At 38.3% G+C, this 23,998-nt stretch overlaps 2 protein-coding genes across 2 annotated transcripts; one reads left to right on the top strand and one right to left on the bottom strand.

Moving 5' to 3' along the window:
- The first annotated feature begins 824 nt into the window (after window positions 1-824).
- Window positions 825-2,745, top strand: LOC104899048 (monothiol glutaredoxin-S1). Its single transcript, XM_048648535.2, has one exon. The coding sequence runs from the start codon at window positions 1,274-1,276 to the stop codon at window positions 1,595-1,597; it is 324 nt and encodes a 107-aa protein (XP_048504492.1). The 5' UTR covers window positions 825-1,273; the 3' UTR covers window positions 1,598-2,745.
- Window positions 2,746-13,036: 10,291 nt separating this feature from the next.
- Window positions 13,037-16,106, bottom strand: LOC104899049 (pentatricopeptide repeat-containing protein At3g57430, chloroplastic). The gene has a single exon (XM_010686181.4). It carries the CDS (start codon window positions 15,909-15,911, stop codon window positions 13,212-13,214), a length of 2,700 nt encoding a protein of 899 aa, XP_010684483.2. The 5' UTR covers window positions 15,912-16,106; the 3' UTR covers window positions 13,037-13,211.
- Between the last annotated feature and the right edge of the window lie 7,892 nt (window positions 16,107-23,998).

A 23,998-nucleotide genomic window follows, 5' to 3' on the forward strand; every position in this document is an offset into this window, starting at 1 on the left:
AATGAGCTGGTTATGCAAGTTTCAGGCAGCAGCTCATTGAGCATGGAATTTTTCCCTGAACACTCTAGTATGAGGTATATCCGTAACAAAATCCACTGGAATCCCAACATTATCTGCGTTGATTTGAAATTATCACCACAAAGAAAGAATATCTGCGAACATAAAAACAATAAAGTGACGACATGCAACTATCTGCAGCACCTAGTACATTATTAGTGTAATTACCATACCCTGTGGTGTACAGTCTAATTCGCATTTCCATTTAGAAAATCTTTAAACTGTTTTCCAACATTTCCATAAGAACTCCACTGTATTCCATGTGGGCAGGTTACTTTCTCCTTGACAAAATTTGCTGCTCGATTACACTAAGCTCTTGGATTTTAGCTTAGTGATAGCATAAGCCATAACTACATGATGAAGTGTTACATAGACCTTAATTAGTAGGCCTAAAGCATACGAAACAGACAAGGTGAATGAAGTGAAAGAGAAAGCAAAAGAATGCCTAGAGAATCTGGTCACACGGGCAAAATGTCGTGACATTTAATAATTCACATCAATTAACGGAAGCTTAAAGTGCCGACACCTAATCCGTATCCTATATATCCTCTGGTCAAGTTTTTTCCTTTATGTTGATTATGGAAATGAACTAGAAGGAAAAGGAAAACATAAATTACCACCTCACTTCAACATCACCTCAACAGATGTCTACAAGAGAAGACATGCAGATAACAATGGTACATTTCAGAGAATTGTTCTCCCGTTAAGCATTTGCAAGTAGAAACGTGGCGAATATGTTAGTGAAAGGAATACAGTTCTTCAGTGACATTGGTAAGGGTTAGCTACAGATCCTATTAATAGTTTTTCTTGATGGGGCCAAAACAAAAACTAGTTGCATCTGACACTACTGTTCTAACCTTTCTTAGACAAACCAAGACCATATCATCCAAAATTTATGCCCTAACGGCTAACATACAACCTGTTATACAAATATACTTCAATGCAAGGTGGTAAAAGGAATGATATGTCACCATCCACCAGCGCTGAAGTGAACCAAAGAATAGAGAAGGACGAAATTTTCAGCACCCTATATTCCTTATCAGTAAATTCCAAGGACTGCTAGACCAGAACTCTATAAATAGTGGCCTTTACTTCAATATCCTAACAAATAGCCATTGGTTCCTTCAATCATAGAAAACAAAAGACCAGATAGCTTGAATCTCTTGCCTTACTAAGACCTTCTCTTCTCTTCAAATAAAACTGTGACAACTGCATCATGGATACAGTAACGCGTCTCGTGGAAGAGAAGCCAGTGGTTATCTTCAGCAAAAGCTCCTGTTGCATGAGCCATTCCATGAAACAACTGATAAGCAGCTATGGAGCAAACCCAACAGTATATGAGCTGGATGAACTTCCAAATGGAAGGGAAATAGATCGAGCATTAAAAAAGCTAGGGTGCAAACCAGGAGTGCCAGCTGTGTTCATAGGCCGAAAGCTCATAGGAGGGGCGAACGACATCATAAGCCTCCAAGTCCAAGGCAAACTCGTGCCTGCACTGATGGATGCTGGTGCTATATGGATATGGAACAGAACCAGTTAACGATTTAACAATCAATTAGGATTAGAAGGTTACAAGTAGTTCTTTGCCTCCTTTCTTACACCTGGTTTTTGACTTGTTTTTCATATAGCATACAGATCAGATGAGGAGAAAAAAGGGAAGCGAGTCATAGAAAAAAGTAGCTTAATGTTGATCTTTAAACCATCATTGCACAGCTTATTTGTACCACGACCAAAAGAAATTGTTGTGAAATTATGACAATTTTGTCCTTTCTGGAAAATTAAATGCATACTGTGGACAACATTTATAATAGCTCGGAAAAACCAAAACCCCCCAAATCTTTTCTCCTGCCATGTCATAAGAATGACAAAGAAAAACAAAAAGGGAGCTCTTTTGTGGCCTACACAAGATGGAATTTACATCAACTGATAACAGAATAATCCTGGAGGGAGGGGGGAGGGTTGTCTAGCCATAAGTGTAAAAGAACAGAAATGAGAAAAGGCACAAGGCACTTGTCTAGTTTCTTCAAATTAAGTTCAAGAGCATGATTTTAAAAAAAAAACAAATACTGAAAGCTACAGAGCAACATAGTTGTGATTATTGGATAATATTATATGTAAAGGGATAATATTATATTGTAAAGGGTAGAAAGGTACTTTCATAGTCATAGGTCTGTATTATAAACACTATATATATTGAATGTCAGGTTAACCTACAACAGGTTAACACAATTATTTCCCACACTTGTACATGGTATCACAGCCAACAATTTTCTAAAAAAAAAAAAAAAATAAAGAAAAGAAGAATTTTTCCAAAAACAAATTTTTCGTACGCCCAATTTTTTTTTTCCGTACGTGATTTCTTTTCTTCTCCTGGCCATGGAACCCTCCACGCCTTCCGCTGCCGCAGCAGCCTACTCGCAGCCTCTGCCGGATATTTCTGCCGCCGCCCCGCCGTCGACGTCGGGACCTCTCTCCGTCCCGCCGACCCACGTCGTCGCTGCTGGACCGCAGATTACTGCTGCTGCCTCATACTTCTCGCGTCCTTTTCTTTCTGGGTTGGAGCTCACCCAGCCTTGGTCTGCTGGGGTATCGTCTCCTGCCACCACATCGCGAGCCAGTCCCCGGTTTCCGCCCGGATTTCCGGCCTCCACACCGGCCACCACCCTCAGCGGCGCCCTACCGGGACAATCTTACCCCATGCCGATTCATCCTCACGCATGGCAATCCGCTCCGCCGGCCACGTCGCACGTTGGTTTGTCCTCTTCAACGTCGGTTTTCAATCTTCCAACGTTATCTGCCCCTAACTTGACGAATCTGGTAACCATTACTTTATCTTCCCCTGAAGATTATTTATTATGGAAAACACAAATAACTTGCCTGCTTCTTTCACATCAATTACTTGGTATTGTTGATGGTACTGTTGTTATTCGTTCGCCTACTGTTATTGATGATTCTGGTAATACTATTCCCAATGTTCATTTTTATGAATATTTGCGTATAGATCAGCAAGTCAAATCGTGGATTTTTGCCACCTTATCTAGGGATGTGTTTGTGGATGTTCATGATTTATCTACCTCTGTAGAAATTTGGACTAGATTGCAAACTAGATTTATGCATGCTAGTATGGCCCGATCTATGGAATTAAAGGGAAGGTTAACTCGTATTAAAAAGACTGATTCTCAGACAATGGATGAATATTTATGAGAAATTAAGGTGATTGCTGATTCCTTAGCTGCTATTCAATGTCCTGTGTCGAACCAGGATTTAGTGCAGTACACCCTTTTTTGGTTTAGATCGTGATCTTGCGTACGATCATATAGTTACTACCCTCCTGCATTATCCTTTCCCAATAACTTTTGATGATTTGCGTCCCAAGTTACTACTGCATGAACAAAGATTGAAATCTTCTAAGGATGCATCTGATCCCTCATCCCATCATGCCTTACTTGCCGTTAAATCTACTGGTACTGGTTCACCTTCCTCCTCCCAGAATAATTCTGGAGGGAGAAATCGGGGCAGGAATAACAGAAACAGAGGTGGTAATAATAATCGTGGGGGCAACAATGCTCGGAATAATAATGGTTGGAATGGTGGAAACAATAATAATCGTGGCTCTGGAGGAAACAACAACAACAATGGTAATCGGGGACGCTCAAATGGGAGTAATTCATCGAATAGTAACAATGTTACCTCTACCCCTACTTCCGATACATGTGGTTTGTGTTGGTTTCCAGGTCACCAAGCTGCCTACTGTCCCCAGCGTTTCAATCATAACTTTGTTCCCTCCTCCTCAGAAAGTGTCACTCGAGCCTTAGCTGCACTGTCTGTTGGTGGTGAAACTAATGACTCAGTCTGGTACCCGGATTCGGGCGCTGCATCCCACATGACTCCTCAGGATGGTACGTTCTCTATTAAAACTCCTTATACTGGGTCTAGTTCTGTTGTAGTTGGTAATGGTACCTTCCTCCTAATTAAAAGTACTGGAAATTTAACTTTAAAAACTGCAAGTCGTCCCCTCCGTTTATCATCTGTCTGTCATGTCCCTAATTTAAAACATAATCTATTATCAGTTAACAAGTTGTGTCATGAAAATGATTGTGTTGTGAGTTTTGATAAAAATTCTGTTTATGTTAAGGACCAGATAACGGGGAAGTTCTGCTTCAGGGAACCAGTAAGCAAGGTGTCTACCCTCTACAGCCCAGCATTGTCCCTCCTGAGCCTTCTGTTCCTGCTTTCCTAGCCACTAAGGAGTCGGGTGACGTGTGGCATGCTCGTCTGGGTCATACATCTTCTAGCATTATAGGAAAATTATGTTCAAATAAATACATCACATGTACCTCTAAGTTTCATGATGAGTGTGTAGGATGTAAGTTAGGGAAAATACATCGTTTACCTTTTGATTCTGTTGAACATATTTCTACCTATCCATTATATAAAATTCATAGTGATCTTTGGCAATCTCCTGTTTTGTCAAATCAATTATTTCGCTATTACGTTGTGTTTGTTGATGATTTTTCACGCTATTCCTGGATTTATCCTTTACGTCGAAAATCGGAAGCTTATTCCAAATTCCTTATGTTTCAAAAGATGGTTGAAAACCTTTTTAATTGCAAAATTAAAATATTTCCAAGTGATGGAGGAAGGAATTTGACAATTCTCCTCTTCTCCAACATTTTTCTGACAATGGTATTATTTTTCAAAAATCTTGCCCCCACACTCCAGCTCAAAACGGTGTTGCAGAACGCAAACATCGTCATATCATTGAAATGACTCGTACTATGATTATTCATTCTGACTTTCCTGCGGAATTTTGGGTTGATGCCTCATATACTGCCACTTACACTATCAATCGATTACCTAGCTCAGTTTTAGGGGGTGTTTCACCTTTTGAAAAATTATTTCATCGTCCTCCTTCCTATCAATTTTTGAAAACATTTGGATGTGAATGCTTTCCTTTGTTCCTGAACTCTAAAAATCACAAACTGCAACCTAAATCTAAAACTTGTGTTTTTATTGGATATGCATTGGAATATAAAGGGTATCGCTGTTTTGATCCTACTACCAAGAAAGTCTACACTAGCCGTCATGTTCTTTTTCATGAACATAAATTCCCATATCGTGCTTTAGTGGGTCCTATCTCGCCCGTGCCTTATACATCGCCCTTGGTTCTTACCTTTGACTGGAATTTAACCAATGTCGCTGATGAGTCTCGTGCATCGTCTGGTTCGCCCAGTCATGTGCCTCCCTCCCCTCCCCTTGTGTCGTTCGCTAGCCCGTCCCCCTCGCCTTTAACGGCCTCGGACGTGAGCGCTGCTGCCTGGCACGCTGGCTCCCCAGCGCCTGCTGGTTCAGCCACGCCTTGTGCTGCCCGACCCGCGTCACCTCCCTCTCTTGCTAGCACGCCTACGCAACGTGCTGCTCGTTCTCCCCACAGCACGCTCTCGGCTGCTGGCCCACACTCTGCTGGGCCTCCCTCGCCATCATGCGCTGCTAGCTCGCCTGCTAGCCCGTCCGCTATGGCCACTCCCGTCTCCCCACCTTCCGTGTCACATTGTGTTGTGTCTCAAACCCCCTTGCCTCCCTCTTCGTCTCTGTCTGTTGCTAACAAACATCCCATGGTTACTCGTCTTAAAGATGGTGTGTCTAAGCCTCGTGTCTTAATGAACTTAAACACTGAAATTGTAGAGTCTGAACCTACTAATTTTAAACAAGCGTCTAAAGACTCACGTTGGCGTCAAGCTATGTTAGATGAATATAATGCTTTGATTAAAAATGACACATGGGAGTTGGTACCTCGCAACTATGATAAGAATTTACTTGGTTGCAAGTGGGTTTACAAGATTAAATATCATTCTGACGGTTCTGTGGAGCGGTTCAAAGCCAGACTTGTCGTTTTTGGCAATCATCAGCAGGCAGGTATTGATTACTTTGAAACCTTTAGTCCTGTTGTTAAACCTACTACTGTTCGCTTGGTTCTTACTATTGCAGTTTCTCTTAAATGGTCTATTCGTCAGTTAGATGTCAAAAATGCTTTTCTTCATGGTTTTCTTAATGAAGAGGTTTATATGCGTCAACCTCCGGGTTTTATTCATCCATCTAAACCTACTCATATTTGTCGTCTCAGAAAGTCCATTTATGGTTTGAAAAGGCTCCTAGGCTGGTTCTCCCGGTTTAGCAACTTCTTTTATCTATTGGTTTCAAGTGCAGCAGTTGTGACACTTCTATGTTCACTCTCAAATATCGTGGTCATCTCATTATTCTTCTCTTATATGTTGATGACATTGTCCTTACTGGTAGTAGTCCTCCTCTTGTTGCCAAATTCATATCTGTTCTTTCTTCTCAATTTGCTATGAAGGATTTAGGGGATCTTCATTATTTCTTAGGTGTACAGGTTGTGCGTACTCCCTCTGGTTTATTTTATCTCAACATAAGTATGTTTCTGATTTACTTCGTAAATTCCATCTTCATACTGTTAAACCAGTTACCACTCCTGTTGTCTCTAGAGTAACATTGTCTCTGCTCGATGGAGAACTTCTTGCTGATCCCACAGATTATCGTAGTATGGTTGGTGCATTGCAGTACTTAACTATGACTCGTCCTGATATTGCTTATGCTGTTAATATGGTGTCCCAGTTTATGCATGCTCCTCGTACTACTCACCTTCATGCTGTGAAAAGAATTTTCAGATATCTGCAGGGCACTTTGGATTATGGTTGTATTTATACAGCAGCAGCTCTCCTACTATTATTATTGCCTATTCTGATGCAGATTGGGCAGGATGTCCTGACACACGGCGTTCTACTACTGGATATGCTGTTTTTCTTGGGAAGAATTTAATTTCCTGGCGTTCTAAAAAGCAACCTACTGTCTCCAAATCCTCCACTGAAGCTGAATACAGGGCAGTTGCCTACACAGCTGCAGAAACTATTTGGCTCAAGCAACTTCTTGCTGACATTGGCCATTTTCTCCGTCGTCCTGTGATTGTCTATTGCGACAATGTCTCTGCTACTTATCTCACTGCTAATCCAGTTCATCATGATCGTAGCAAACATATCGATGTTGACTATCACTTTGTTCGAGAAATGGTTGCCAAGGGAGGTCTTATTGTTCGACATGTTCCTACACAGTCTCAGGTTGCAGACATCTTTACTAAAGGCCTATCTACTGACTTGTTTACTAAACATCGTACCAATCTATCCGTTGTTTCCCCCGTAAAGATTGAGGGGGTGTATTGGATAATATTATATGTAAAGGGATAATATTATATTGTAAAGGGTAGAAAGGTACTTTCATAGTCATAGGTCTGTATTATAAACACTATATATATTGAATGCCAGGTTAACCTACAACAGGTTAACACAATTATTTCCCATACTTGTACAGTAATAGTCCGACAAACTCAAACTTTTTCTGTCTCTATCATGCTGTTAAGCATTTCGTTCAAGAAGTTCCAGTTAGAGAAACTGTATTCAAAAATCAGCATATATAAGCCATATATTTGGCTATTATACGATATGGACTTCAAGAGTTCAAGTGTCTCAGCATGCTATACTGCATGATCACATGTACTTTTGCCAATTCGCATAGCTGTTGATACTCTTAGACATCTAAGTAGAATTTTCTCAATTCTCCGCCACATTTTCTATCCTACATTTGTAATATTTCACTCCAGAAATGCAGAAATTTTTAAGGGAGGAATGGATTCTTGTTGCTCTGTGCCAGGAGGCAAATCGCATAGTTGGCTTAAAAAGTTCACAGACGGTTCAGCAGCAGCAAAAGATATTTTGAAACTCGAGCTATTGTCGCTTCTTTGCTCTGCCATATCAATATAGTATCTTTACTTGGCTATGCAGTAGATTCTATTATTGTATTATTAAAACCAACACTGTAAAGAAACATCCTCCACCTGGAATTGGATACTATACAATATACCAGAGAAAAATATGACGGAAATTACATTACTATTGTTAATAATTTAGTAGTACATTATAGTTTCACAGAAAATTATTGATTTGAGAAGACATAATGACGGAGCAAGCTATAATAATATCCGGTCAATCTAGCACAGAATGCTATTGTTGCATTGGTCTATCCCCATATCTTTCTAACGTGTTATCTCCCTCCTTCATTTCTTGGTTGTCCATGTGCAATTCTGCTTGGTACCTTTTTAAAGTTATTACTACCACTGAAACCTGGAGTCATAATATTAATCAACGCTAATGACAGACTCTATCTCAAGCATGCTCCAGTCAACAAGACAGGCTTAGTTGACCGACAATAACCTTATCTTAATCAGCCTGAGAATAAACCAAAATTGAACTGTTCAGAACAGACATGAGCTCATCCATTCTTCGATTATCAGAGAACATAACTGCTGATCATACTTAATTCCAATGGATTAGATCACGGATAATGAGCAAGTGAGCCAAAAATTGGTCATACACATGTGCTAATCTTCTAAAAGTCGAAGCTACATCAAGTACTTTATGTGTCAAGATGCCAAGTCAGGTTGGGGAGTCAATTTAAATTGTTTTAAAAAGGGTAATACAAATGAAAATTCTCCTAAATTATAATGATTTAGTTGTCAATATTTGAGGACAAGGAAGATATAGATAAAAGCATACTTGGTCCTTCCATGCATGTTTGTACACATATGTGGTATGGCCGCACTATTCAGGTTCAAGATCCAGAATTAACCTGCTAGGAAACTCTCTTCGCAGAATACTAAGGTAATAGAGAACCAATAACCAATTTGTTTTTAGATGCACAAAGATGATGGCTACTCAACTTTGGCCATACAGGAATGCATGTCAGGGGCTTCATATGATAATGTATGCTAATCAACTTTGGCCACACAAAAATATATGTCCATACAGCTAAGAGCCTAAGACCACGTACCTACAAACCACCTAAGCTGAGGGTGCTGAAATGCCAAAACGCCTTCTTTCTGCCACAAACTTCAGAAATAATGCCAAACTGATTCATAGAAGGAATCATAATGACCTTCTATGTACAGGCAAAAAGGAGGAATTAGTGAATAGAAGAAGCCAGCTGAAGGAACTTTGACAAGAAAATTAAATTACTACAACGGCTTGACCCAAACACTTAGCTAGGATCTAACTAGATTTTCCATTTGTAGAACAAATAAAAGTGAACAGGTGTTAGTAAGTATCCATCCCGCAACATACTCATAGCTAAAGCTAACATGATGTCACCTAGAAGATATTAATCAGGGAAGCAGATAAAGTTTTACCTGCAGAACTTGTTTTCAATTCATGACAAGGAAAATGATGTAGAAGTTACTATCAAACACACAGAACAATGAGTTAAGCGGAAAAGAATGCATCCAAAACAGGGCCATTGGTTTTATTTGCTTCAAAATCGGTGAGGCAACCACCAGTCAACACTTTAAGTAGATGATTAAGTCACTTGATTCTCTCCCATTAAAAGCCAACAGTCAGATAAAGTTTCTGAAATACTAAGCTTGCCTTCATAAAGAATCCGTTTTTTACAGAACCATGGCTTTTTGGTGGACATTCAACAGCATATGACAGAAGTATGAGGAAAAGGCAGTGGTGATGTACATTAAGCTCATATTTTATGGTTTATTTATAAAATAACAGATGAAAATCTATGGAGCAAACTTAGCACTTTATGAGCCCACTTAACTAGCAAATGAAGGAAGAAATGTACAGCATTAACACCAAAACTCGGCTGTTATGTTATGTTAAAGATTTCGTGCTTGCCATTCAGCGAAATGCCATTACATAACACTGTGATAAAAATCACGTCTTTCTCGCCGCGTTGTCCTTTAAGTAATGGTGATTCGCCATGTTAAAATATTATTTTCCTGTCATGTCAGTTCCTTGTCAGAATTGGCGATAAAAGAAGAGAAAGGGAAAACATACATTGCAACAGAAAAACAACATGCACACACCAAAGGACAAGAACATGACGTGGGCATTCAAGTTGGGTAATGTATATGATTTGTGTCCATTGATAATAGAATGGAGCATTTATCATTATGTAATTAAATGCAACAAACATATAATCCAATAATATGAAAAACTTAGTCGTATTTTATTGGAAGAATACTTTTTAAACTAGGAAAAGACAAATTGAGGTTACAAACCCATTACTTAAATTTTATCTTAAAATATTTCACATAATGCTAGGTGCACTCTGTTCCATTCATCCGTTATGAGCCGCACCCGCATATTTCTTTCTTGAAAGTATTAGAGGTCGAAGTACAAACTTGGCATCATATAAACCAAGAGGGAAGATTTTTCAAACCCCTTGTTAAAATGAAGGTCCATTTGAGGTGCAAAAAAATATAATCTCCTTGTGGCTGGCATCATCTACAGCAACAGGTTTGAGAAAGTATCTTATAGAACAGGTAGTAGAAGATGGATACATTAAATTCAGTTTTTTGGGGGAACCATATGACATTACAGCAAAATTCATTGAGCCACTCAATTAGCAATTTCTATATGGCTTTCACTCTTCACAACCCAATAGTACTACAGCTAATATTTTGTGCTTTTTCAACTGAAATTAAGTGTTCCTTTTTTTGGCTGACAACAAGAAATTGCGAAGTATTTTAGGCTAAGGTGACCATAGAAACTGTAGATAAGCTTCATTTTTTTAGTTCATGAAATTACACCTCAATTTTATGTTTCTTTTATTTGGCCTATCAAAAGGGATTATATGTCAGTTGAAAGACGAGAATTTTCATATTAAAGCATTATTTGTTTCACATCATTGAAGATTAGCCGATTCAAATTTCAAAAAGCAAAACTCGAGATGTTGAAATCCACGCTTCCCTCGCACTGTACTAGACTTCTATTGTCTGAACCTGGACAATCAAACAAAATAGCATCAAGAACGGTGCAGTATCAAACAAAAGCTCAATCTTGATGTATAATCTGGTTTTAGAAGTCAGAGTGATGATCTTCCTCAAGTTGAAGTTTATGACAAACAGGCAACACATAACTGGTATCATCTCTACTTGAAGTACACCTGAATTTAATTCTCTGATACGGGGATGTCCTTGTTGTCTCGCATCTTCCATAAGAGGTTAATTGCTATAGATCCTCAAAAGAAGGTATCCGACAAAATTGAGAGCGAACCCAGCAGTTTATGAGCTTGATGAGCCACCAGATTAAGGGGAAATTGGTGGAAGATTGCAGACGCCGAGCTGCAAGCCTTGCATGGTTGACTACATGTCTACATAGGCAGATGCTTGTTGGTGGTGCAAATGATGCCATCAATGTCAGGCTCCAGGTATAGAGAAGCTAATGTAAAGATGATGGATGTTGGAGCAAGATGGCTTTGGAAATCCATGATGAGCAGACCACCTTCACCATAAGACAGCAACCACTTCTTGTTTATGAGAAAGACAGCACATGTTGATGGCCTGGAAGTATAATAAGATTTATAGGTTTACTCCTTCCTAATATTTTATTGAATTAGAATGTGCACAAAGGCCAAAGAACAAAATAAAAAGTGCAAATGTTCTGCTATAAGCCTCTAACAGCCAAAGGAAACTAAAAAAATAGTTCATGGTCATTTTGAAATTCAGATACAGTCATGAGCCCCTTCAAAGATACAAAAGAGAAAACAATAAAACAACCCCATAGTAGATCTTGACACTGTTCATGGTGGTGCGAATCAAGAATTACATTTACCACTAATGCTGACTGGAACCGACGTCTACTGTGAACTGCTCAATGAAACTTCCCTGGGATGCCTGAACCCTGAACAGTGAAAATCTCAAACTGGACCAGCAAATTAAGGATATTACTGCAGAATCATACATTTGCCATAAGAATTCTGCATTTCCAAAGACAGTAAAAGGGTACTAAAGATAAGTTTGTAAAGTATCTTAAGGATCTTTATACAGTGAGCACTGAGCAAGACAGAAGAAAAATGGCAGTAATGACTAATGACAATGGAACTATATGTATATTGCAAGGATATCCAGTACCCATTGCCATGGAAAGGAATCTCATCCCCAAACCTGTGATTGTCTACACAGATTCCTATTCCCACTCATTACAACATATAAAGTTATAATGGATGATGATGCAAGTTTATAAAGGAAACACATGTTTGCGGATGGTGTCTCATTTCCAAAGACCTTGAGATGAATTATTCCTTACAAACACTAATATTTATTACCAATACCACCATTAATTACTTCTTATTAAACAGGCCATTAATTTCAAAACGCTTCTTCTGCAAGTTAGGCAAAAATTTCATAAAAGGAAAGGAAAACAGACAAACAGATAATAGTAATCCAAAAACGAAACATAGAAACAGACAATTAGATTAACCAGTATCGCACTCATCAACAGTAGAAAGAATATTTTGATTACCTAGAATTGGATAAACTTATACGCAGGTCATGGACAGTTTGCAATAGAACTCAGATGGTTGCATCATGTGAAAATAAGAGAAGAATTGCAACTGAAAGGGTTTGCAAGGCAGAAGTACATAAAGAGATATAGATACTTGCACAACCAATAGACATGAAACCCTTTTTGGCAACATATTACAAGGAACAGAATAACTGCCAGAAACACTTTACCTGTCCAATGATCAACGCATTGAGTTTCTATGCTACAAAAGATAACTCTAGCATCTTCCCCCATCTGGGCAGCATGTCCATTCCTATTTTACCTTTGAAGATAACATATGTACCTGCATATAATTCCTATCTTCTGTCCATGTCATCCACGGACTAAAGATTTGAAATAAACACATTAACCATGCAGGTCTTGTTAGCAAACACGAGCACATGAACTTTACAGGCATTGGCATGTTAATGCAGCCCATCTTTTCAACTTCCAGCAGTTTCTCTTTTGTATTTTCCTTTTTTTTCTATAGAAACTGAAGGCTTTTCATTACTGAAAACGAATTTAATCTCGAAGCTTGGCAATGAAATAGTAAACAGAAAGAAATACGACCAAGAAACTGGTTGTCCACCAACAATTTTGACACTGCGTTATTTATGTCCACGTCTAGATACCAGTCGTCACAATAAAAGATTGAATGTTTTTATACACTTAGTACAACAATGTACAGATAGAACAATACATTAAGTGTGATCTCACATATTAGGGGATGAATGGGAAAGAAATATAAAGCATTATTCACCAGTAATCTCTGCAAGAACAAATTCCATCCTTGAAATGGTGGAACCTCCTGACATCTCGAAGAATAATCTCTCTCTTCTCAATCATAGAAATGAACTTTGCAGCTGTATGGCAATCATTACAAACTCTTAGGTTTTTGGAAACACGAATTGTACGTCCAGGAGGTGTGTTTAAGATGCCAAATGCTATTGCCAATTTCTCACTATGCCCACATAATAAGCTCTCCTTTTCCCCTTCATCAATATTGTGAAGAACACAGGAAGTGTCAGGAACATAGCCCTCCTTTTTCATCCTTTCTGACAAGTCTTCAATAAAACCATGAAGCTGCTCACTTTGTGGATGCAATGTATCCCCTGCAAGGAATTTATGGACCTTTTCGCCGAATTCAATCCAACTGCATCCAGGTTCTTTTTTAACTCCCATCTGCTTCATATTATTCCTGATTCCCATTGCCTTCTCCCAAAGCCCAGCAGACGAATAGATATTAGAAAGTAAAACATAATGGCTATCTATATGTGGTTCTAATTGAATGAGAGTCCTTGCAGCAATCTCCCCCAGCTCTACGTTCTTGTACAACCGACAAGCACCCAGCAGACTGCTCCAAGCACCTGTTTTATCATATTGGGCAGGTATGTTATTGATGAGTTCATTTGCAGCTTCCAGTTTACCTGCTCGACCAAGCAAGTCCACCAAGCAAGCGTAGTGATCAGATGTAGGATTGATCTTATAATCATCTCTCATACTGTGAAAAAGATTTAGCCCTTCATTCACCAAGCCAGAGTGGCTGCAGGCTGCAAAAAGAGCGATAAATGTAACTTCATTGGGCTTCACCTCACTACCCTGCGAAACCTCAGCAGTCATTTTTCTGAAGAAACCTAGTGCTTCTTCCCCTTGCCCATGCATACCATAAGCCATGATAAGCATATTCCACGTTATCACATTCTTCTTTGGCATATGGTCAAATACTCTCTTTGATAAAGTTAAGCACCCACATTTTGCATACATGTCAACTAGCGCACTTCCAACAGCAACATCTGATGCCATATTATTTTTCATGGCATAAGCATGGATCTCTTTCCCTTTAGCCAGTGCTGAAAGGGAGGCACAACCTGGAAGAATTGCCATAAGAGTAACTGAATTTGCTCTACAAGGATTTCTTATATCATTCTGATTTCCCTGCTCACTATGTTCCTTTTTGTTAAGTGTCTGCATCTCATGAAGCAGCAAAAGTGCATCAGTGTGATGTCCACAAATGACACAGCCAGTTATCATCGTGTTCCAAGAGACAATATCTTTATGGTCCATGCTGTCAAATATATTTTTTGAAATTTCAACTTTTCCTGTCCTAGAGTACATATCCATAAGAGCATTTTGTACATAAATGTCCCTCCCAAAACCCAATTTAATTACAAAACCATGTATACCTTCTCTGTCTAAGAATGCTTGACTATGTACACAAGATGGTAAAACACTTGCCATAGTGGTGGGATTGGGAATGAACCCAGCAACTTCCAGCATTTCAATAAAAAGCATCAACGCCTTCTCAAACTGACCATTTAGTGCGTAACCAGCTAACATAGCATTCCAAATAGCTATCTTTCTCACCTGGGTATTATCAAAGACTCGGCGACCACTCCTAACCTGTTTGCAATTACAATACATGTCAGCCAAAGCACTAGCTACAAAGGAATTATCACTTAAGTCTCTATTTCTCATCACATAAGCATGAATTTCTTTTCCTAAATCCAACAACTCCAAATGCGAACATGCTGGTAAAATGCTAGCAATTGTTACTCCATCGGGCTTAACCCCTTTATTTACCATAAACTTGAAAAAGCCTAATGCTTCTGTAAAACGATCATTTTGTGAGAATGAACTTATAATAGTATTCCAAGAGACCAAATCCCGATCCTCGAAATTGTAAAGCAAAGATTTAGCATAATCAAGCTTCTCCAATTTTGCATACATGGCCATCAAGGCATTCATTGTATACGTTGCCACATAACCTTTTCTCAAACTATATGCATGAACTTGTTTGCCAAGCCTCAACCCATCAACAACGCTCAAATTCCCGCAAACAGATACTACACTCACCAACGAAAAAGAGCTAGGTTCAACATTATCCGTTTGCATCAACCAAAACGCCTCCAAAGCATCCTCCAACTTGTCATGCTTACACAACGCCGAAATGATGGAGTTCCAAGAAACCTGATCTCTCTCAGACATTTTATCAAACACCTTATACACATCCCTAACATCTCCACATTTCCCATACATATTCACAAGGGTGTTATCTACAGTAGTTGATTTGGAACCATACCCAAATTTAAGCACCTGGGCATGAATTTGGGCCCCGAAATTAAGATCTTCAAAATCCGCACAAGCCTTTAAAATGGCTGGAAAAATAAAGTTGTCGGGTAATATCCCCGCCACTAACATCGAAATGTAGGTGGAAATGGCCTCTAAAAGAAGCCCGGAACGCGCTTGAGAGCGAAGGCTGTGCACCCATGACTCCTTAGAGCGGAGTTCTGAGGTGGGTTTTAGAGAGAAAGTTGTAGTTGTAGAAAAATGCAAGGGGGTTTTTTGCAGAGGATGTAATTGATGTTGGTGGGTTGGGAGAGAAGAGAGGGCAGGAAAGGAGGATGAACTTGAAAGGCAGACTGGGGTAGGAGAGAGACAATGAGTTAAGGAGGACATTGCTGACTAAAGTTTTTAGTAAAGTGCTGAAGCAAAACGATATTTGGTAGTTATGGCAGTTGAAAATTGACCTTTCATTTCCCAGTATCCTCAGCGGCTTGAATTTGAAACTTGAAAGGGTGGTCTATGCCTCTATGGTTTTGGACTCATAGATTGCCGATTGCTCATCAGAAAATCTTGGTAACTCATTAACAAGTATTATAAAAAAGAAAACGGTTTTTTCACGATATACTTCTCACAAAAAAAAATTTTGCCCCATATATCCTTAATTTTTCAAAAATTTATATTTACTTACCCTTAATAACTAACGGTGTTAACGTCTGTTAGTCATTAACCCCTAATCCCCCCTAACTCTAATCTATATAAATATATTAAAAGGCATGCGAAAACAAGAAACTGTGCCACGTAGCGCTCTCCCTATGGAGTTTTAGTTCATGTAATCCATGTACAATAAAAAAAAATTACATAGTATAGGGTTTGATCCTGAGACCTCAAATATATATACTAAAGTTTTAACCACTAGGCTAGGTTGTATTTAGGCTCCGTTTGGTAGGGCGTAAAATATTTTCAGTGTAAAATGATTTTCATGGAAAACATTTTACAATGGAAAACACAATTCCAAAATTAGTTTTCCGTTGTTTGGTTCGATGTAAGAAAAATGATGAAATGAAAGGAAAATGAAAGGGAAAGTAAGGAGGTAGTGAGAGGAGTGTACAAGAGAGATAAGGAAAATAGTTTTCCCTTCATTTTGAAAGGAAGATGGTTTTCCATCATTGGGGGAGTAATGTTACCCCAAGGGAAATGATTTTACACTCTTTTGCCAACCAAACAATGTAAAACAGAAAATAGAGGAAAACAGTTTTCCGGGAAAACGTTTTACGCCCTGCCAAACGGAGCCTTAGTGTTATTATCATAAAGTATTATACTAATCAATGAAATATTTTCCTACCCGAGGCTTAGCCCGGGCCTAAACACTAGTTAACTAATCTTAATATAAGCCAAACTCTAACCCTAACCTTAATCTGATACCCTAAATCTAACCAACCCCTCCCCTACCCCATACCCACCACTCACTGCCTCACCACCTCCTCCCCAACCCCTTATCGCACCAACCCAGCCCCCCACTACCCCCACCATCCCGTAGCCCCCCGTAACCCCCTCCCCCTTCAAACTTGTAACCCCCCACTGCCCCACCCGCCCGTATCCCCCCCCATAGACACACAACCCTCCTCCTCCCCTCCCCCCTCCTTTTCAAACTTGCAACCCCCATCCCTTTCGGGTATGTACGAAGAGGAAAAAGATGGCGACGATTATGGTGACGGCGGAGGTGGAGTTAAAAGCGATCCTTTTCAGATCTGTACGAAGAAGAACCCGAAAACGACGATAAATTGTACAACGCCACACACGATTTAGCAAGGGAAGGGGAAGGTGGAGGGGAATGCGGGGGAGTGGGGAGGGGCTTTAGGGGTGGTGGGGAGAGGGTGGGCTTCAAGGGTAGTGGGGTAAGGGGTAGGGGAGTGGGGGGTGATGTATTTAATCTTATGAAGATCAAATACTGTGCGGAAGCTAAGTAAACAAATCAATATCAATAAAATTCAATCAAGAAACACCAAGATTCGAGCAAGAATACAAAGACTCAAGCAAGAACACTTCAAGAACTCGAACTAAGTAACCAGGATAGAACTTAGATTATTCAATGATAAAGACTAAGTCACCACAATGAATAATACTAAGGGTTTTGAATGCATAAAGGCTAAGCCACCAACACTCAAGAGGATTTGTAAACAATCAATGTTTAACTTAAACTCACTCGAAAATTCTTATTAATTCTGTAAAGAATTCGAACTACATAGCTCTATATTTATACTACTTGATAAAACATAAACCTAATAGGCTTAGGACAAGTCCCTAAGTCCTAGACACCTTAGACTCCTTGAATCATGTAAAATCCATCGTTATAAGAACGTAGGCAAAACCATGATTCCTAATACAACTATAACTAGGAAAGCATTTAAAGATATGAATCCTAATATAATTAGGATCCTCATAGACATGTTCATTTCACACGCCTATTCCATACTACCTTGGTTGGTTAGCAAGCATGCTACCACCTTAGTAGTCATTCCCATGAAGAGTCCTCCATGTACATCAATTGAGCCAAGGTTTAATGAGATGCTTTTGTATGCAAGAGCTAGTAAACTTGCATCCACTACTCCTGTATCATCCTCCTCTTCTTTAGAAACAATTGACCTCAATTGAGCCATATCATCATCATGGACATATGGTGCCAAATCTCCCACATTCACAGTGGCACTTACATTATAATCTCTAGGTAACTCCAGCTTGAATGCATTGTCAGGTGGCAATCTTGGAGGTAAGTCTTGAGGGACCACATCACTATACTCATCAAGGACATGTTCAAGGTGTTTAGGAACCTTGTACTCTTGTTGTTCCCCTTCTACCTCACGTATCATTAAAAGATACCCTTCATGTACTTTCTCCAATTCCCTCTCAATCTCCTTAGCACTTACTAACAATGTACCTTTCTTTGGAATAGGGGAAGGTAAAGGTTTTAAAGCTGTTCTCTTACCTCCAATTGTAGCAATGCATACATTGGTTCGACCATCATACTTCACATGTCTATCAAATTGCCATGGTCGTCCCAAAAGGATGTGACAAGCATCCATGTCGCATACATCACATAGAACCTCATCTTTAAACTTACCAATTTTGAACACAATCAAGGCTTGCTTAGTCACCTTGATGCCATTATCATCACTAAGCCAATTAAGCTTGTAAGGGTGTGGATGTTTGAGTAGGCCACTTCAATTTGTCTATAAGAGTAGTAGACACACATTAGCACAACTACCATTATCAATTATTAATCACATACCCTTTGTTTCACTAAGCAACGAGTGAAAAAGATCTTGTCCCTTTGAGTGTGCTCCAAAGGGGCTGGTTGAGTGTGGAGCATGCGCCTCACTATCAATTGTTGCCCTCATACACTGGCTCTTCTCTGAATCAGCTTCATAAGTGGCCATCTCTCATGCTCCTTTTCCCTTATAACTCCTCTTCTTCAAAGTTGCCCTTAGCATACTCATCCTCTATCTCTTGGATGTCCCTTAAAGTCATCACCCTATTATTTGGACAATCTTTCAAGATGTGTCCATAACCTTTACACTTGAAGCATATGCGCCTCTCATCTGTTGGTAGGGGTGTAGAAGCCTTACCTTTGTCCCCTTAACTTATCAAACTTAGAAGTAGATGATTACCTTCTTCCTTCTTGGCGCCACCATATAGGGTTTTCTCCTTGCTTCACAAAAGGCTTAAAGGTTGGAGCTTTCTTAGCCTTGACATACTTTTCAGCCCTCAAAGCCACTTGTACCACCTCTTCAAAGCTCCAATAAGGTTGTAGATCCACCTTCTTAGCTATTCTTTATCCAATCCAGCAATAAACGAGCAATCTTATGCTCAGCTTTCTCATCTACATCACATAACATGTTTATTTTCTCAAATTCCACCACATATTCCTCCACACTTAGGGAGTTTTGTTGAAAACTTGGAGTTTTCAAACATATCTTGAGTAAAATCAGAAGGAAGAACCTTTTCTTCATCCTAGTCTTTAGTTTCTCCCATGAATGTAACTAGGTTTCCATCTTTGCGCTCTTGTTCTTAGATTCTCATACCATAGGCTAGCATAACCTGTAACTTTAGATAGCTACCTTAAACCTCTTAGTCATCATAGTCCTTATAATCAAAGACTCTTCCTTCTTTGAGCCATTCAAGGAACTTCTCTGGCTTCATAGCACCATCAAAATCTGGGAGATCAAGCCTTAAACCTCTATCATCATCCCTTGGTGGTTGTCTATGGCGTGGATGATGAATCTCCTCATCAGAACTAGCTTCATGGTGGCTAGTATGTACACTCCTAACAGGACTAGGAGAAGTGTTGCGCCTTTCCATGCATCCTTGTTGCATCATGCGCAAGTTCATCCATACGTGTGGTTAGGTCTTCAAGCTGCCTATCCCTTCGATATTTGTGCTTGCTCCAAGCTAAGTCCTCTAGGGACTCTCCCTTCACTCTCTTCCTCCTTGATTATTGTCCATGTTTGCCAAACAGAACTTGGCGTGGACACCCTTTGTTCGTCTCCAAGAACCGCCTCAAACTCTCATATGTGTAGATGTATGTTCTTGGTTGTTTTTATGGATCTTGGATGTTTTTCTTTCACCAATCACTAATAATATTGTAGTACTTTGATGAAACTTTATGAAAAATCAGAATCTTGAAAAAAGATTGGATCTTTAAGGATTTCTTGAAGATCTATTACTCCCCCTTAAAGGAAAAAAATTCGGACCCCTTCAATGGATGTCACCTATGCTCTTGATACCATATGATGTATTTAATCTTATGAAGATCAAATACTGTGCGGAAGCTAAGTAAACATCAATATCAATAAATCAATCAATAAAACACCAAGATTCGAGCAAGAATCAAAGACTCAAGCAAGACACTTCAAGAACTCAACAGTAACCAGGATAGACTTAGTTATTCAATGATAAAGACTAAGTCACCACAAGAATAAACTAAGGGTTTTGAATGCATAAAGGCTAAGCCACCAACACTCAAGAGAAGTTTGTAAACAATCAATTGTTTAAACAAAACTCACGAAAATTCTTTATTAATCTGTAAGGAATTCGAACTACATAGCTCTATATTTATACTACTTGAAAAACATAAACCTAATAGGCTTAGGACAAGTCCCTAATCCTAGACTCCTTAGACTCTTGAATCATGTAAAATCCATCGTTTTAAGAACGTAGGCAAAACCATGATTCCTATTCAACTCTAACTAGGAAAGCAATTAAAGATATGAATCCTAATAGAATTAGGATCCTCATAGACATGTTCATTTCACACGCCTATTCCATACTACCTTGGTTGGTTAGCAAGCATGCTACCACCTTAGTAGTCATTCCCATGAAGAGTCCTCCATGTACATCAATTGAGCCAAGGTTTAATGAGATGCTTTTGTATGCAAGAGCTAGTAAACTTGCATCCACTAACCCTGTATCAGGGGGCTGCTAGGGTAAGGATTGGGGGAGTTGGGGGGCTGCTAGGGTAATGGGTGGGGGAGTAGGGGATGGGGTAAGGGGTGGTTAGGGTCAGGGTTAGCGTATTAGATTATGGATTAGGGTTAGAGTTTGACTAGGTTTAGGTTAGTTAATTAGGGTTACAGGGAGATTATGGGTTGATGACTAACGGTGTCAGCCTTCCATAGTCATAAGGGTAATTAAGTTGATGTGTTTATTGAAAAGTGGAGAGTATATGGTGAAGTTGGAAACTTGCGAGTGTATATGTGCAAAAAAAAATTGTCATAGGTATATGGTGAAAAAACAGTAAAAAAAAATAGTCGAAAAATACAGTGTAGGCGAGTAGAAAGAAAAAATGTCGAAACATATGATAAGGAGAGAAACATGTAGCGCGTAGGAAACAAATTTAAAATCAGCATGATTTTCCTTAACTTTACAAAACAAAGGAATGGAGGCTCACTTGTAATATAAGAGAGAAAGAGAGAGAAACAAAAATTATTAGTGTCATCTCTCGCTAAACAATTCATTTGACAAAATAATAACAGAAATTATAATCTTCAAATTTCAGCTCTTTTGCTACGTACTATTTCATTTTAACTATTGCAAATTTGTTAGTTTCGAAAATTTACAAGTATAACTTAGTTATAGGAATTTGTCGAGCTTTATGGTTGAGATTAACTAGTATTAGGCTTCGGGAGTAAACAAAATTATGGTAAATAAGTAAACTAGCTAAGTTTGACTCAGAAAGTATGTAACACCCCGATAATTCTCTCTTTCTAGAAAATACTTTTAGAATAAACCTTAGAGAATTACCCAGGCATTATCGCCCGTATGATAACGTATCGGCTTACTCAGAATTTTGCAGCAGAAAACAATTTACTAAAAACCAACTTTATTAAAACTCACTAAATAAAAGTCAAGTGTTTGAATCTTAAACACACCAACTTAAATAAACCACAAACTGAAATAAAGATGTTCCTACGAAAACAGAACTTAAACTATGCTAGGTATATAAATAGTCTCTCCATTCCAGATTCCCAATGAGATGTATCTGCGAACCTGTATTGTCAATGCAATATCGACTCTGCTCACCAGAAGGATCATCACAGGATCAATAAGCAAAGCCATGATCACACACACACACAAACAAGCACGTAATCAGCAAAGCTGAGTACTACATATCAGACATAAATAATCATAAACAAGATACTACAAAAATAACATGCATGGATAAATAATAATATAAGCATATAATAATCTGCAGACAACTATACTGAACTAGACACTAAACATTATTTCTTTTTTTAAAAGGAATAGTTATTGGACGAGTTGACTTATCTAAAAATATGAAATACGGGAGCTACCACATATTCAATGACCTGCGATATCGAGGAACCTTTGAACTGAAAGAGGGATGGTGATCAATCCATTCCTAGAAGAGCCCATGGCACGTTCACCATGTACTCCAACCCTTAGTGTCCAACTTAGACGTGCACCAGTCTAAAGTCTATAACTTATTCTCGTTGCACTTTACATTAATTACATTTATTACTTGTGTTGACACAAACAAGCAAGTAACACATAATTAATAACCAAACAGTCATAATAAAATTTCTTTTATCTTCGGATTAACAAGTGATCACAACTTATCAATCCAGACTCCTTTAACTTCCTTTTTATACTTTACTTGCTTGTTGAACCTAGCCAACAATAAACTTTACCTTTATATAGGTATAAATTATAACATACCAAATAAGGTACACGATCCTTATAAGATAATAAATAATACTCAAAGAATACATGTAATACATGATTCACTTTAATGTATATTAATTCACTCACGAATTAATAAATAAACTAACTTAACATGCTTGCATCAAACATTTCATACAAACATTTATAATCTGATAACATAATCACTTCTAGATCACATGCTGCACATAGGCACATAACATGTAAAATAAATTCCAGCATTCACATATATGAACAAAAAAGTTCCTATACATGATACTAATATTAAAATACTCTTAGAGCATGCTTCTAAATCACATAGCACGTAGATAATGTACGTACCTTGTATACACTAGCCTATAGGCCACTTTTAAGTCGTTAAAAGTCTCCTACAACGTAATCTCCGCCTAGAAAATAAAGTAATGAAAATTAATAACTTGAACCAAAAATTCCAGCAGCTTTAAAACGATCAAAACCCCCTTAAAACACGTTTTTAAATCGTTTTTAGGTACTATACTTACGTTATTTTTAATTCCTAGTATAGTACTACTATTCTAGCAATTAAAAATCCTTAAAAACTCCATAAATCAATCTTTTATGAAATTACAGCACCTATAAAATTTAATAACCATCCTCAAAACATATAAAACGTATTTAAAATTACGTACTAAATAATTCTCATACTTTATCTCTAACTTATCTTATATACCATTAGTTTTTAGAAATTAAAAACCCTAAAAACTCTTATTTCTATAATTAAAACTAAAAATAAACTCAACATAATAAATCTGAAATTTATTATAATAATAATGATATCCGAAATTATTTACATAAATAAAACAGTAATTTAATTCGCAAACATGATAAATAATAATAAAATAACATAAAAACTAGTCTTTTAATGGAAACTTGAAGAAGAAGAAACGAATTTTGGGAGAGGATTCAAGAATCACGCACGAACAAAGAGGAGAGAGAAAGGTCGAAGGAGTGAGGAGAGAGAATGACGTGAGATTGAGAGAAAAATAATGTGTAGGGTGAAATAATTTGGGTTTTGAGGATATTTATATAAAGGCTTCCCTTTATGGGCTTAGGAAAGAGATTATAATTAATGAAACTTGATGACTAATAAGATGGGCTATTTAAGACTTTAGTCATCAAATGACTCTTTTCCTTTTATCCCTTTTTGGACTTTCGATTCCATTAAACTTCCTTTTTAACATACTTTTAATATTTAAAACTTTTATTAAAACATGCTTAATTAAAAT

This window comes from Beta vulgaris, chromosome 7 (assembly GCF_026745355.1).
Source record: "Beta vulgaris subsp. vulgaris cultivar EL10 chromosome 7, EL10.2, whole genome shotgun sequence".
Classification (NCBI taxonomy): Eukaryota; Viridiplantae; Streptophyta; class Magnoliopsida; order Caryophyllales; family Amaranthaceae; genus Beta; species Beta vulgaris.

Excerpts from the sequence above, each read along its gene's own strand:
- LOC104899048 (XM_048648535.2), top strand. The coding sequence starts at position 1,274 with ATGGATACAGTAACGCGTCTCGTGGAAGAGAAGCCAGTGGTTATCTTC.
- LOC104899049 (XM_010686181.4), bottom strand. The coding sequence starts at position 15,911 with ATGTCCTCCTTAACTCATTGTCTCTCTCCTACCCCAGTCTGCCTTTCA.